The sequence below is a fragment of the Gadus morhua genome, unplaced genomic scaffold (genome assembly GCF_902167405.1).
Source record: "Gadus morhua unplaced genomic scaffold, gadMor3.0, whole genome shotgun sequence".
Taxonomy (NCBI): Eukaryota; Metazoa; Chordata; class Actinopteri; order Gadiformes; family Gadidae; genus Gadus; species Gadus morhua.
The window spans coordinates 75,042-92,350 of NW_021964142.1; the positions used below are offsets into that span (position 1 = coordinate 75,042).

At 44.0% G+C, this 17,309-nt stretch overlaps 1 protein-coding gene across 1 annotated transcript; it reads right to left on the reverse strand.

Moving 5' to 3' along the window:
• Window positions 1–4,387: 4,387 nt before the first annotated feature.
• Window positions 4,388–16,755, reverse strand: LOC115539083 (NLR family CARD domain-containing protein 3-like; the record flags this gene model as incomplete). The annotated part of the gene is made up of 6 exons (XM_030350282.1): window positions 16,705–16,755; window positions 14,102–15,884; window positions 13,487–13,660; window positions 7,002–7,175; window positions 5,786–5,832; window positions 4,388–4,866 (listed from the first exon to the last, which is right to left on the reverse strand). Coding segments are annotated over exons 1-6 (2,700 nt in total), but the record flags the coding sequence as incomplete, so codon positions are not given.
• Window positions 16,756–17,309: the final 554 nt, after the last annotated feature.

Here is a 17,309-nt window from a genome sequence, read left to right on the forward strand (position 1 = left end):
TTTTCTTCCTTCACTTCTCTTTTGTGATTATCTGCAAAGGTGTCAAGTAACGAAGTACAAATACTTCGTTACCTTACTTAAGTAGAGATTTTGGGTATCTATACTTTACTGGAGTAATTATTTTTCAGCCTACTTTTTACTTCTACTTCTTACATTTTCACGCACTTATCTGTACTTTCTACTCCTTACATTTTAAAAATGGCCTCGTTACTCCTATTTAATTTCAGCTTGTTTTTATTCCGCCGATGTTCAAAAAAACACACACAAAAAAACCTATCCAGATTATTCGCGCCATCGGATAGAGTGAATTTGATTGGTTGGAGGAGAATAGAAACATATACCATTCTGACACCCTATTGGTTTATACGCGATCCATGGCACCTGCGCATGACCAGAGCGCGTCTACATTCTCTGACATGACATAAATCGCGCCACATTCCAGCTACGAAATAGCAGACGTAGATGAGCGAAATGTCCCAACCAAGCACCAGTGAGGACTGAGGAGGTTGATAGCCAAGAAGACCAGCCAACCCTTATTCATCCCTGGCCGTACCTGGAGGAATTTTCTGAAATGGTTGGATGCAAAAACAACTCAGCTCTTACCCGTTACATCTAAAATTCCTGCAGCTTAGCTTGGATACATACATTTACATTCCCAATAAAGGCTTTTGATAACATGCCTCTGAAGTTTGACTTTTTGCACCATTCCAATACTTACAGGGAACTAGTCATCATATCTTCCTCTCCATGAAACACATGTTAATGCTCAGTAGTATACATATATGGTTCTTTCATTTATTTGCGTTGTACTAATATGCGTTCATTTTCAAAAGGCATAAATATGTCTAAAACAGGTGCATCCCAATTTTTTCAACATTAACATTATAGTCATTAGATGGCCTTTAGAAAAATGTTTTTTGGGGAAAGTGGGGCAGTGTGCTATAGAGGTGTGCTGTGTGTGTGTCACTAATTCACAGAGATAAATGCAGAGAACAAATCCCTTGTATGTGTGAGCATACTTGGCAAAAAAGCTGTAATTGTAATTCTATAGGCCCCTGTGGCATGGCCTACGCTTTTGTCCTTAATGGCATTTTTTTCCCCTTGCATTACTTTTACTTTAATACTTTAAGTAGTTTTGAAACCAGTACTTTTATACTTTTACTTAAGTAAAAAGCTTGAGTTGATACTTCAACTTCTACAGAAGTATTTTTAAACGCTAGTATCTATACTTCTACTTGAGTACTTTTGACACTTCTGATTATCTGGTGGGGTTGGATTCTTGCTGCACCCTTTACAGGCAGGTATTCAACAACACACACCTTTAGTCTCATCGAACCAGCACAGTTTACAACCATTGTAACGTGATGTCACTCAGTATTCAGAGGGCTTAGGGTTTCAGGATCTTTATTCTTTATTTTTTATTTTATTTTCTATTCTAACTTAACTTAACAATTATGGTCCTAGATTTGGGTAATAATGGTACAATAACATACAAACAATAACACTACAAACAATAAAACATAACACACAATGATCCAATGGATGGAAGTCAGCCTGCGTTCCTCCAGAGAGGTCCGCAAGGTGCAGTCCCCTGAAGGGGAGACCAACCCGCGCCGCCCCAAGAGCTGCGCAAGCTGAAGTCCGACACACTGTCTACTGCGAGGACTTCTTATACCGTGGCACACAGGTGACAGAAAGGCTGAGATCAGCTCTGCTCCACACATGATGTAGGATGGAAAAATCTATCATGTGGTTCCCCCTTCATCATGTAAGCTCCATCTGCTATTCCTTGCATTGTCGAGTCTCTCTACTTGTTCCTAGCGTTAGCCAACGTTGACCTTTGTGCCTGGGGTATCCCGGGCACGAGGGAGCAGAGATCCCCTCATGCGTTCTTCTCCTTGATGAGAATACAGGGAACTCTGTCCTTTAAGCAAACATTATTTGATTTGATCCTTGACAACTGCCGTGTGAGGTGTGACTTCTCAGTTGGCCCCCCCCACACACACATGTAGAAACCCATGCCAGGTGGACCCCCCCCCCCACACACACACACACACACACACACACACACACACACACACACACACACACACACACACACACACACACACACACACACACACACACACAAACACACACACACTCTTACCAGGTTTAACCCTAGCCATGCTCACATGTGTACCACTAACCCTCTGTGTGTTTCAACATGGAGGCTCAGGGTCCTGTTAGACGGGGAGGTGGTACATCAACCATCCTGCAAGGCTCGTCTCTGGAGAGACGCCAGTAGCTGGGCTGTTTCCTGTCGGCTCGCTTCTAGAACTCTCTCCATACTCCGTCCCTCATCGGGCGTATGAGTCTGAGGTGGAAATGCACTTGCTGGTATCCTCATTATTAATGTTGTGTAGACGAAGCCTCTGTTGTGCTTTTTATTCAGTGAACCCCCGACCTTAAAGTGTAAACTGATCCTCTGCTGAACACAAGAGAACATTCAGTGGATCCACTGAGTTGTTTATCACCATTATGCTTTATTAACCAGGACAACAGAAAAAAAAACACAATAAACAAAAGGACTCAAACAATAGAAGAACAGACCCTTACATGAACACCACAAGGACTCAATCAATAGAAGAGCAGTCCCTTACATTAACACAATAAACACAAGGACTCAAACAATAGAAGAACAGTCCGTTACATGAACACAATAAACACAAGGACTCAAACAATAGAAGAACAGTCCCTTACATGAACACAATAAACACAAGGACTCAAACAATAGAAGAACAGTCCTTACATGTACACAATAAACACAAGGACTCAAACAACAGAAGCAGCAGACATTACTAATCATAAACAGGTGTGCACATATCTTTAATAACTGAACATGATCTGCTGCTGTGTTGTTCCCCACAGAACACAAGGAATCAATACTCAGTTTAAACTCATCACAACATGATCTACAGCTTTCCCCATAGACCGCTTGCATTATGAATATAATATAAAATCTGCTTTACATCATGTGAGGCTTATCAAAATATAAACTGATATCAGAGCCCCACAGTATGAAACTGTTAACGACTAAAAATAGACACAATATTGTTGTATAAAATGTTACAATTCACCATCAATCAATAATTAAAATACATTTGACATTAGAAATATAGTCTTTGTAAAGTTAACCTGACAGAAAATCGTAAAAGTCTCTTCCTTTCATGGTTAATCAAGATCAACTTTAAGAGCCCAACAAAATGTCGCATTTGGGTTATAGTTCTATAGCCCCCCCTAACCAGACCCCAGGGAGGGGGTCCTCCCGGGTGAAGGAGGACCAGAAGGTGTGGAGGTGGGTCGACCGCTCCACTCAGTGTCATCTGTTTGGCAGGTGTAATGAACTGTCAGCGCATTCAGTTAATCACACCTCACTGAGTACCAAACTGATGTTCACACGGTTTCTTTCTTTCACCGGTCATACATGTAGCTAGGATACAGGACACATGTTTCGGCTTGGTTTAATAATTCTAGTGGGCTAAACAGTAATAGAATATTCTGATATTTGATATAAAGTGACCAGACGTCCGAGATCAAAACGGGGAACATTATCCTCGAAAAGGGGGGAAAAACTAATTTCCAGTTTGACTACCAATCTGATTGAAGAACCCATCCGAGGCTATAGCATTCGAGCATTCGAGGCTATAGCCCCAGATCTTTTGGGAATTGCCCCGGATCGCTGTGCCGTCTAAAAAAATTAAACTTCTTTGTGGTTAAATTACCAGCAGCCACAGATGCAACATTGTAGCGAGTGGAAACCACAACATTCTGGCGTGTCCATATGTGGGCAGATTTAGAATAATTTGTTGCAAAATGTTGCAAATTCAACGTCGGTATTCTTTCTTCTCTATGCATAGTGCATCTCGTCGTTTTTGCTGTTTCGTGCTGCAAGCCTTTTAGTGAGATCAGAGAGGGTTGAGAAGGACAGTAATAAAATATCTTTGGTAAGATGAATATAAGAAGAGAGACCGGCAGTGAATTCAACCTGGTCCACTTGACATCGGGTAGGTGCATGACAGTGGTACCGTAACACTTCCATAGCCCGGGCTTTTATTTGTTTCAATCACTGAACTTTCGAAATAAACTCTTGCTCGGCAAAGATGGGAAATACTATCAAATGTATTATTGAAACCAGTATGAATATTAGTAACCATAGGTTACCAGGCAATCGAATAATGCCTGCACGCATGCTAACACACACACACAGACACACACACACAGACCCCTGAGCCCCCCCCCCCAGAGCCCAGGAAGGATGTCCTGTGTGTGTCTATAACTTACACAGAGACACTGAGGCCCCCCCCCACCCTACCAACAACCCCGGGAGGAGGTCCTCCTGGCTGAAGGAGGACCAGAAGGTGTGGAGGTGTGTCAGTGTGTCTGAGGACCCTCCTCCACCTGGGGACACTCTGTAGAAGGACAGAGAGCCAGCAGGCTGGTCCAGATACACTCCTACTCTGGTGGAGCCAGCGGGGCGGAGAGGGAGGACTGTCTCTGTACCGTTGTACCAGGCAGAGTAACGACCATCATAACAATAAAAACTCCAGGACTTGTTGTTCTCTCCAAGCAGGCTGTCATCACCCCGTCCTCTCCTTGTGATTCCTCTGTATGTCACTCCTATCTCAACACATCCTTCCCACTCTACCTCCCAGTAACAGCGGCCAGTCAGAGCCTCTCTACCCAACACCTGGGGCCAGGAGTCAAATCTCTCTGGGTGATCCGGATACGACTGGTCCTCTCCAACCCACGTCACCTTCCTGTTGTCCACAGACAGAGAGAGGAGTCTGTGGGCCGTGCTGGGGTCCAGTGTGAGGTCACAGGCATCTGAGGGAGAACCAGACATGATGAGCTGCTGAACCGCTCTTCATCATCATCCTCATCATCACTAGTACTGTTCTCCTGCGCTCTTCTTCTTTTTATTCTCTTTCAGACTATTTTTGTGATCGCTCTCTCTTCTTCTTCAGCCCCCTCCCCAGCCCCCCCCATCACCGCCCCCTCAGCCCCGTCACCCCCCCTCCCCCTCACCGCCCCCCTTACCCTGCGTTCACACCAAAAGATGCATTTGCTCCCCGAACGCGTTGCTGCCGAAGTTTTGTGGCGCAGCAAATCAAGTTTTGCGGCGCGGCAAGGTTTTGCGGCGCGGCAAAAGTTGAAATATTTCAACTCGAGCAGCATTTGACGCGCCGCAAAATACGTGAACGCGCCCTCCATGCCGCGCCGCAAATCAGATTTTGACGCGCCGCAAATCAAGTTTTGCTGCCCGTTTTCTCGGCAGCAAATGCATCGGCAGCAAAGCAGCAACGCGTCTCTACATTCACTTTGAATGGGATCACGACGCGCGTCAACTTTTTGCATCTTTTGGTGTGAACGCAGGGTCAGCCCCGTCACCCCCCCTCCCCCTCACCACCCACCTCAGCCCCGTCACCCCCCCTCCCCCTCCCCCTCACCGCCCCCCTCAGCGCCGTCGCCCCCCCTCCCCCTCCCCCTCAGCCCCTTCATCCCCCCTTCCCCTCACCGCCCCCCTCAGCCCCGTCACCCCCCCCTCAATGTAACAATGTAATACCTGCTGGGTTTTATACAAGCAGGTTTAACTGTGATGGTGGACAGTATTAATATACGTAAGATACATGATGTCAGCCATCATCTTCATTCCCAGTAGGATCTGATCTCACTTCCTGCTGTGTGGATGGACTTTCCATCTCAACAGTGAGTGTGTGATGTGATGAATCAAACAGACACTTACACTTCTTTAGAGCTGGTTTCAGCCTCCACACTCCATCGTGCTCCACACTGGGGGGGAAACAAAGTGAGAGCAGCATGTTGAAACATTCACCTTTATCATCTGTTGTCCCATCATGTTCTACACAACATGAGTTACAGCTGCCTCTTCAAACCACTTCATCTAGCAGCGGCTTGAATCCTTGTAGGAGACTTTGTGAGCTGTCCATACCTGAGAGTGTCCAGTCTCCAGCGTGGATCCTCCAGTCCAGCAGAGAGCAGCGCAGCTCCAGACTCTCCTGGGTGATTGTAGCTCAGGTCCAGCTCTCTCAGATGGGAGGGGTTGGAACTCAGAGCTGAGGCCAGAGAAGCACAGCCTTCCTGTGTGACCAGGCAGCCAGACAAGCTACACACACACAGACACACACACAGACACACACACACACACACACACACACACACACACACACACACACACACACACACACACACACACACACACACACACACACACACACATATATACACACACACACACACACACACACACACACACACACACACACACACACACAAAAAAATGTATTCTATCTGGTTGAGAGCAGTTCGTACTACAGTTACCACATTTATAAAGTGCATTCATTCAATATTGAAGACAAGTAAAAGCTTTATTGATACTTCATGGAGACAAAGCTGTGTCACCCTGTCTGAGAACAGGAAGAAGAAGTGGGGAGATTACATCATCACAGCCAGCAGAACTTCCTTCACTTGGATGTTACAGGATCTTAAACAAATGCTCCTTTCTCAATAGCTAAAACTCAATGAGATATTGTTCAGTTAGTCAGGAGAAGCCTGCTGTGTTTGGTACGCTAAGACCACTTCATCACATGTTCTAACATTGTGTAGAACCAGGGAGTGTTTTGTCAGCATGTTTGTTATGCATATATTTAGCATGGAGCCGACTGTGAACATTTCACAATGTATCGTGTATGTGACGAATAAAATCTGAATCTGAATCTGTCCTGCATACAGGGGACACTATCGTCATATTTTGGGTTTATATTTATAATTAAAGATTTGCAAGCATATGGATGTATTAGAATATCCACCTCAACAACAAGGGGTAGCCTTTATGAAAGTCATGAATGTGGTCATCACAGGTACTGAGATATAAGCTGAGTTATATAACTCTGACTTTTAACATTTATTTGTAACTGTTTTGCACATTGAGTAAAACTGACCTGAGAGTTTCCAGTGTACAGTGTGGACTCCCCAGTCCAGCAGAGAGCAACTTCACTCCTGAATCCTGCAGATCATTGGTACTCAGGTCCAGCTCTCTCAGACTAGAGGAGTTGGAGCTGAGAACTGAGGCCATAGCTTCACAGCATCTCTCTGACAAATGACAGCTATTCAGCCTTCAAACAAAATAAATATGTTTAAAATACAAGAATAACAAGAATCTGTGTTTAAAATAACTAATTTACTTTTTACATTATGAAAGAATTGTGTTGAAATGTTTTATTAGAGATGTTTTAATAACTTAACAAAAATACATTAGTCAATACAATAGATCCTTATCTTATTGTATATTGGGTGTAAAATGTATGGTATTTAATAGTTGTTTTGTAGGGTTTGAAAAGCCATTTGTATATTAATATGACATTTATTGTAGTATATTGTGTATTGTATTGTAATACATGTTATTAGTGCATCTAGGTGTTTTGTATGAGAAGTTTTAATCCAATATTATGTACATTGTGTTGAGAGGAGAAAAATATCAGAGCAAGCAGGAAAACTGTTTGCGAGCACGAGAGCAAAGGCAGCATTTGTGTGTGCAGGTGTGTCAGTTGAGTTCTGCTTCATTTTACGTGCACGCTCAATGAATCGTTTCTGCCTCACAGGCTTTATTGTTGCTCTCGCGATCAGAGAACTGCTGAGCGCAAGTGCAGTTAAAATGTTTACAATAATGATTTGTGCGCACGGATGTGTTAGTTGTTCGCCTGCACAAAGTCATGTTTGCTGGCGCCTTTTGTCAATGATATGCCGTAATAAACGTTGCAGGCCTGTATGGGCTCAGTGTTGCAACACAATAGACTCCTCACTCTTAACACGTGCAAGAAAAAGTCCCGGTACCATTATAGGGAGCGGAGAAGACTGAGGTTTCCGTCCAAAACATCCCGGACACAAACAGAAACACCAATCAAACCGGCCCCACATACACTCTCTCTCGTACTTCTTTAGCTGTCAAACAACTAAGAAGTAAATGTCTAAACATCATTTAGCTATGGCGATCTCTAGAGAGAATGAAGTACTCTCCACCTTTGTCTCTTCCCTCTCTCTCCTTTTTCCCGCTCACTCGTGACCTCTCACCCTTCCCCAGATGACCCCGAAGTCTCAATATCAACCAATCCTATTGGTTGAACCCAAATATCATCAATATAATCAAATGTACTGAGCAAGGTAAAAAAAAAAAGAGTGAATTGACTTGAAAAGATAATTATTGATGTATCCTCCATATCAACAATAACTTATTGTATTGACGTGTGTCCCGATAGGACTCACTATATTGATGCACCTAGCCGTTCCAGAATCACTCCAGAATCATGCTGTGACACCATGCTGTCAACAAGGTCACCATATATATAGGTGTGCCTACATATATCTTACGATAAAGTAAATTGCTTACTTTATAATTTCTTGTGTGCTTATATATATCTTATGATAAAGTAAATTGTTTACTTTATAACTTCTTGTGTGCCTATATATATCTTATGATAAAGTAAATTGTTTACTTTATAACTTCTTGTGTACCTCATATATCTTATGATAAAGTAATTGCTTAATTTATAACTTCTTGTGTACCTCATATATCTTATGATAAAGTAAATTGTTTACTTTATAACTTCTTGTGTGCCTTATATCTTATGAAAAAGTAAATTGCTTACTTTATAAATTCTTGTGTGCCTTATATCTTATGAGAAAGTAAATTGCTTACTTTAGATATTCTTATGTGTTAAAATTGCGTGCCTTAAAATGTCTTACCATAGAGCCAACTGGTTACATTATATACCCTTTTTATGTAGTAAAATTGAATGCTTAAACATGTCTCCTTGTGGAGAAACATTGGAGGAATACAAAGAACATGTGTCCCTTTAGACCCCATGATGTATGCACACTCGGCGCGTGATAGCATGTGCACAACTTCAAGCTTCTTGTGTTGCCCCTCGGGCAAAATAAGGGAAACTCTGGAACGTTTATCAAAGGATCTTTTTGTTATCAGAAGTGTAAAGCAGGGAGATCTGCAGAGAGAGCTCAGTCGGTCTTTTTGGGTTTTCTGCTGTTGGTTGGTGTCGTGTGCTCTGCTCTGCCTCTGCTCTTCTGCTCTAAAAAACTGTGGCCTTCATAGCAATAGATTTTCATCTTAAGGACTCTGACACCGTAGCGCTCGGTTCAGACTCTATTCTTTTTCTTTTTAGTTTAGATTTAGAAAATCCAACCTCAAGCTTCTCTTGAAGAAACGTTGGTACTTTTAATAGGCTTAGTCTTAAGCGTGATTAAATAAAGGCAGCTCTCGGGGTCGTGCGGTGTACTGGGGCACGAGAGTTGCTTCAACGTTAAAACCTGGGCTCCACTTGGGAAACGTTGGTAGTTTAGTCCTAAAACAGCTTCCTTGGGCCCCTCTCGAGATTCGTTGGTGTTTTTAGTAGGTTTAGTCCTAAACCACCCTCCTCGGGCCCCTATCGAGATTCGTTGGTGGCTTTAGTAGGTTTAGCCTTAAAACATCTTCCTTGAGCTCCTCTCGAGATTCGTTGGTGGCTTTAGTAGATTTAGTCCTAAAACATCTTCCTTGAGCTCTTCTCGAGAATCGTTGGTGGCTTTAGTAGGTTTAGTCTTAAAACCCCTTCTTCGAGCTCCGCTTGAGAACCGTTGGTGGTTTTAATAGGATTTCCCCCCCCCCCCCCCCCCCCTCTCTTACTGCGCTGCCTACCCTTCTTGGGGAAAGGCTCAATTAGGATCCCCTCTTAGAGTTAGCAATAGTTTGGTTAAAATCCTGTCCATTTTCATCTATTTTCTTCGTCTTTTCTTTTCAAATCTATACTCAGTTGTAAAAGTTATTGTGTTTATTGGACCTAAAAATAAATCTACCTGACTACATTTGTAGTAGGTAAACTCAATCGTTCGAGTCCTTTTCCCTGTCGACTCCTCGACACAGGCAAAGCCGAACGACGCGCTCTCCCAGCTGATCCCCTCACGGTAAGTGGCGCATTGTACAAGCAATGGTTGATTGTGACTGACGTGTATAGAGGGTGACAAGGCAGAGACGTAAAAGAGGTTTTATTAAATTCACAAGGCAAAAAGATACATCATTATTTCGTATTAACCAAGAGAGAGACCTTGATCCCGCTAAACGGAGGGGGGACAGGTCTGAATTCGTATTAAAGTAACTGTTGTGAAGGGACTTAACAGAGTGACCTGGGTCGGACCGGGTTAAGACTGAGCCGAGCCGGGCCGAGCGCCTCCGTGAAACCGACGATTCACGGAAACAAGCGGGCTCGACCTAGGTTGGTCCCGGGGAGCGTACGTGCGACACCCAGACACACACACATACACAAAACACACCCCTGCGGAGCGGTGTGTGTGTGTCGTACGCAATTGTTCCTATAAATCACCGCGCGTGCGGTGCCAACACTCGACAGTATACATAAAGAGCTTTTATAAGTTAGTCTCTTCACCTTGGTTACACAATATTAAAAATATCTTTCTGAAACCTATTCACTGGACATATTAAGCTTTTAAAAATACATTTTGTTTGACTATTGCAGGTTTAAAATATTTTTTTTGAAAATGTTGCTGTTGTGGCATTCAGGAGGTCTTATCCTCCGTTCACACCAAACGCGACATTTGTCGCCCGTTCGCGTTGTCGCCGAAGTTTTGTCGCGCCACAAATCATAATCTGTCACTGTGCAAGACCACGGAAGAGGCAGGGAATGAAGCATTGATTAGACAGAGATTTGGAACACGCAAGACCGAAAACCATAGCAACGCCGGTAAACAAACCCCGAGAAGCCCAATCCCTACGAGAGCTCCCCGCGCTACGGCCATCCGGAGGCGTACAGAGCTTTTGGCAGTGATATTATGTACACAATTATATTATATTCTACACTATGATATATAGAGCTCCGGGAGTCGCAAACGGCAACAATCACTTTCTCCTCCATGCTGCAGTTCACCCCGGACTGCACTGCACTGAGTTTGACGGTTGAACGCTGATTGGCTGCTACGTTACACATGTCACTCAGTGGCCACGCGGTTGAACGCTGATTGGCTTTCATCACGCGAAATTCGCATCAAAGTTGAAATATTTCAACTCGAGCGAATATGTCGCGCCACATTTGCCCGATACGCGTCCCTACGTTCACTTTGTATGGGATCTTGTCACCCCGTCGCGTTCAGTGTGAACGCACAGTAATCAACTAGGGGTCTCTGACCCTCCCAAGACCCCCTATATTTCACCCTGCTCTCAACCATCAACGTCCTGGTAAGCGTCTCTCCAATCCTAATTTATATGCACGGCTGCATATAAATTAGGATTGGAGACTGGCAATATGGATGACTACAAAGCAGCAGCATACAATGTGAGAAAGGTAGTGAAGGATGCCAAGAGGGAATATGGGGAGAAGATGGAATCCAAATTCCAGCAAGGAGACCTCAGGAGCGTATGGCAGGGGCTAAAAATCATGACGGACTACAAACCCCCGCCCCCCTCCTCGGGAGGTGCAAGCAAGGAGTTGGTGGATAACCTCAACACTTTTTTTGCACGCTTTGACACCTGCCAAGGGGCCATTGCACCAGGGAGGGAGAGCGACGGAGTAGGAGGGAGTGGAGGACCACTCGTTCTCTCTGAACATGATGTCAGGAGGACACTTAAGCTGGTGAACACCAGGGAGGCTGAAGGACCAGATGAGATAGCGGGGCGGGTTCTCAAGGTCTGCGCCGATCAATTGGCACCAGTGTTCACGGCTATATTCAACCTGTCCCTGGCACAGTCCATCATCCCCACATGCTTTAAAAGGTCCACCATCATCCCCATACCCAAAAAACCTAGACCAGCCTGTCATAATGACTATCGCCCAGTTGCTGTGGTGATGAAGTGTTTCGAGAAGCTGGTCAAGGCCCACATCTGCTCTTCACTGCCCAACACCCTGGACCCTCTACAATTCGCGTGCCAGCCCAACAGATCCACTGAGTTACTCACATATTTACTCACATATTACACAGTGTCCTATCACACCTGGACAAGAGTAAGGGGAAAGTGCTGAACTATGTGAGACTATTATTTGTTGATTATAGTTCAGCCTTTAATACCATCCTCCCCTCCACCCTCATCAAAAAGCTCAGGAACCTGGGGCTGAACGACACCCTCTGCAGGTGGATCCTGGACTTTTTAACAGAGAGACCTCAGGTGGTGAAAGCTGGCCGGCACACCTCATCCCCCCTCACCCTCAACACAGGGGCCCCCCAGGGCTGTGTTCTGTCCCCTCTACTGTACTCCCTGTACACCCACGACTGTGCAGCCATCGCAGACTCAAACACCATCATAAAGTTTGCTGACGACACCGTAGTGGTAGGCCCAATCCAAAACAACGATGAGACGGCCTACCTGGAGGAGGTGTGGTGCCTGACACAATGGTGTCTGAAAAACAATCTGCACCTCAACGCCAGCAAAACTAAGGAGATGCTGGTGGACTTCGGGAGGACACAGGAACGGGACTACACGCCTGTATCCATCAATGGGACCCCTGTGGAGAGGGTGGATACATTTAAGTACCTCGGTGTCCAGATCACCGATGATCTGACGCGGTCTACCCACCTGGACACCGTGGGAAAGAAAGCCAGACAGAGACTGTACCATCTCAGGAGGCTGAAGAAATTCAGAGCCTCCAAACCAGTCCTGCAGAGCTTCTATGCATGCACCATAGAGAGCATGCTGACTGGGAACATCACCGCTTGGTATGGGAACACCACCATTCAGGACCGTAAGGCTCTGCAGAGAGTGGTGCATTCAGCTGAGCGTACCATAGGGGGGAAACTCCCTAATCTAGCAGACATTTACACCAAGCGGTGCAAGGGCAAGACCAGCAGCATACTGAAAGACCCCAGCCATCCTGGCTACGGACTATTCTCCCTGCTCCGCTCTGGAAACAGATACCGCTCACTGGCGGCAAAAACTGAGAGACTAAGGAAGAGTTTCTACCCCCAAGCTGTGAGGTATCTAAATGGCACTGATTAAAGCACTTTGAGAAACTGCACTTATTGATATATATATTTATTTAAGTACCCCCCCCCCCCCCCGCTCCTTAGACTTTGTGCAATAACCTCTGACATATTGAATGTATTTAATGTTTTGTTATGTTTGTTATGCATATATTTAGCATGGAGCCGACTGTGAACATTTCACTGCAATGTATCGTGTATGTGACAAAAAAAATCTGAATCTGAATCTGTCCTGCATACAGGGGACACTATCGTCATATTTTGGGTTTATATTTATAATTAAAGATTTGCAAGCATATGGATGTATTAGAATATCCACCTCAACAACAAGGGGTAGCCTTTATGAAAGTCATGAATGTGGTCATCACAGGTACTGAGATATAAGCTGAGTTATATAACTCTGACTTTTAACATTTATTTGTAACTGTTTTGCACATTGAGTAAAACTGACCTGAGAGTTTCCAGTGTACAGTGTGGACTCCCCAGTCCAGCAGAGAGCAACTTCACTCCTGAATCCTGCAGATCATTGGTACTCAGGTCCAGCTCTCTAAGACTAGACGAGTTGGAGCTGAGAACTGAGGCCAGAGCTTCACAGCATCTCTCTGACAGATGACAGGCATTGAGCCTTTACACACAATAAATAGAACATATCAGGAACTGCGATCAAAATAACAGAAAGCTTAAGTTATTCCATAATGAAGAATGTTATTAGTTTACCAAAAAATACTAAATAATTAGACGTTTACATTTTCATTATATATTCAATGTAAAATGTTAAAGTTATTTAGTTGGGATTGAAAATGTTTTTTGAATGGATACTTCTTCTATATTCTATTGTTCTGAATATTCTCTTACGTGTACTGTAATACATTATGCATCAATAGGACAAAAGGGATGTTTTGTATAATATTATAACTAGTATGTTAATTATGTTATGAGTAGAATAGCAATACATGTTGTTATAAACCTACAGGGATGTTTTGCATATTATTTTAACGTTATATTCCAGTTATATTTATATTGTATTGTGTGTATTGTAATTGATACATGTTATCAGTGAACCTACAGAGATGTTTTAGAGGCTTTGACCACTGGCAGCAGCCTCAGAAGACCCTCCTCTGAAGCAGAGTATTTCTTCAGGTCAAACACGTCCAGTCCCTCTTCTGATGTCAGTAGGATGAAGACCAGAGCTGACCACTGAGCAGGGGAGAGAGATTTTCCGGAGAGTCTTCCTGATGTCAGGTACTGTTGGATCTCCTTCACTAGAGAACAGTCGTTCAGCTCATTCAGACAGTGGAACAGATTGATGCTTCTCTCTGGAGATAGATCTCCCTTTATCTTCTCCTTGATGTAAGACACTGTTTTTGTATTGGTCAGTGAGCTAGTTCCTGTCTGTCCCAGCAGACCTCGTAGGACAATCTGATTGGTCTCCAGAGAGAGGCCCAGGAGGAAGCGGAGAAACAAGTCCAGTTGTCCATTCTCACTCTGTACGGCCTTGTCCACAGCACTCTGGTAGAGGAGGATGAGTTTATCTTCCCCAGAGGTGGGTGGTTCTTCTGAGAGCAGATTGACCTCATCGTTGATGAAGGACAGAAAGACATAAAGGGCAGCCAGAAACTCCTGGAAGCTCAGATGGACAAAGCAGAACACCTTGTCCCGGTAGATCCCACACTCCTCTTTAAAGATCTTGGTGAACACTCCAGAGTACACTGAGGCTTCTCTGATATCGATGTCACACTCTGCCAGGTCTGCCTCGTAGAAGATCAGGTTGCCTTTTTCCAGCTGGTTGAAAGCCAGTTTTCCCAAGGAAAAAATTATCTTCCTGCTCTCTGGACCCCAGTATGGATCCGTTTCAGCTCTCCCATGATACTTCCTGTCCCCCTGTATCGACTGAACCCAAAGGAAGTAGCTGTACATCTGAGTCACGGTCTTGGGCATCTCTTGTATCTGGGATTTTTTTAAGATGTCCTCCAGAACTGTAGCAGTGATCCAACAGAAGACTGGGATGTGACACATGATGTGGAGGCTTCTTGATTTCTTGACGTGGGAGATTATTGTGTTGGCCAGCGTCTCCTCTCTGAATCTTTTCCTGAAGTACTCCTCCTTCTGTGGGTCGGTGAACCCCCTCACCTCTGTAACCTTGTCAACACACTCAGCAGGGATCCGATTGGCTGCCCCAGGGCGTGTGGTTATCCAGATGTGAGCGGAGGGAAGCAGGTCGCCCCTGATGAGGTTTGTCAGCAGCACGTCCACCGAGGACGGCTCTTTGACATCAGTCCAGGTCTGGTTGTTCTGGAAGTTCAGAGGAAGTCGACACTCATCCAGACCATCCAAGATGAAGAGAACTTTGAACCGTTCATATCTGTAGATTCCTGCTTCTTTGGTCTCAATAAAGAAGTGATGAAGAAGTTCCACCAAGCTATACTCTTTCTCTTTCAGTAAATTCAGCTCTCTGAAAGTTAAGAGAAATGTGAAGTGTATGTCATGGTTGGCTTTGCCTTCAGTCCAGTCCAGAGTGAACTTTTGTGTTAAGATGGTTTTACCAATGCCGGCCACTCCAGTGGTCATTATTGTTCTGATTGGTTGATCTTGTCCAGGTAAGTGTTTAAAGATGTCTTCACATTTGATTGGTATTTCTTCCTTGGCTGGTTTCCTGGAAGCTGTTTCAATCAGAATGACCTCATGCTCTTCGTTGACCTCTCCACTGCCTCTCTCTGTGATGAAAAGCTCTGTGTAGATGTCATTCAGACCCGTTTGATTTCCTGCTTTAGGGATTCCCTCAGACACACACTTGAACTTCTTCTTCAAATGAGACTTGATTTTATGTTGGCACTCAACAGCAGCAGATCCTACATGAGAATGAAGAGAAGACATCAGATAGTGGATGGTGAAATCACTTGAAGCATGTTAATATTTCCTGTAAAATGATCAACTTCATAATATTTACTGACTTCATTACTTGTGGTTCGAGAAGCTGGTCGTGACAAGGAATGGATACATATTTTTTACTTTTTTGTTTGTTATTTACACAGAAAAATCCTTGGTCTAATGATAATAACAATGATAGTGAATCTGTGGAAATTAACTTCATATGCTGATATAACAAGATAGTTCTGCATCTCTTCCACTTATTCCACTTATAGTTATTCTGCTGTTGATTTGCCATTTGTTGTTTAACATTCTTTAACCTGATGGACGCACCATAACCTTTCATATCTGGATCAAACCATTTCACTTCATAACCAACAATAACCTCACATATCTGGACCAAACCATTAACCTGATCAAACCACAATAACCCTATATATATCTGGATCAAACCATTTAACCTGGAACCCCCACAATAACCCTACATAACGATCAAACCATTTAACCTGATACCCCAACAATAACCCTACATATCTGGATCAAACCATTTAGCCTGATCGACAGGCAATAACCGTTCATATCTGGATCAAACCATTGAACGCCCAAGAAGAAAGATACCTCCACGTTGATGAATTATAAATGAAGAAATCACTTAACACTAAATTAGATTGTGTTATTTAGTCTGAACAAAACAAATAAGAGTCTCATACTACTCTAAAATATACATATTCATCCTGTTTTCAATATAAGAGTCTTCTGCGCTTCAAAATAATTGTCTCCTCTGTCTTCAGAGTCTCTTACCGCCCCACAGTGTGTCGGCCAGTTCCTCCTTGTTCATCTCCATCAGGCAGAGCTTTGTGATGTCCACCACTCCCTCTATGGCGCGCCTCCTCTGCTCATCGTTATTACCATCCAACTCCTCCTCCTCCCTTTGACTCTCTGAGCATTGTGGGTAATCTGAGAAGAGATCTCTCCAGAGCTTCTTCAGCTCCTTGTCTAGAAAAGCGTGTGCGTTCTCCTCAGCCCTCTGGAACAGAACAAACATCAAGGAAAACTTTACTCTGAACTCACTGAGGACATTTGAAGCATCTGTCCTGGAATCACGTCCCGCTGGTCTGAAGAGGGAAGCCTGGAGAAGATGAGCACCACAAGAGATGCTTTCTAATGATCATGTAGATCATGGCTGGAACAAATGAACAGTGCAACCGTTCTGATAGAGACAGCTCCTCCCAACTATAACTTTTTTGATGCATGTAGATCTGGAAAAAGAGGTGGAGGGGTTGCTGCTATATTTAAAAATGTATTTCAGGGGAAACAGATGTTATTTGGTGATTTTCCATCGTTCAAATACCTTAGTGCTGTATTGAAATGCTCCCCCAGAGTTCTCCTATTAATTATTTACAGGC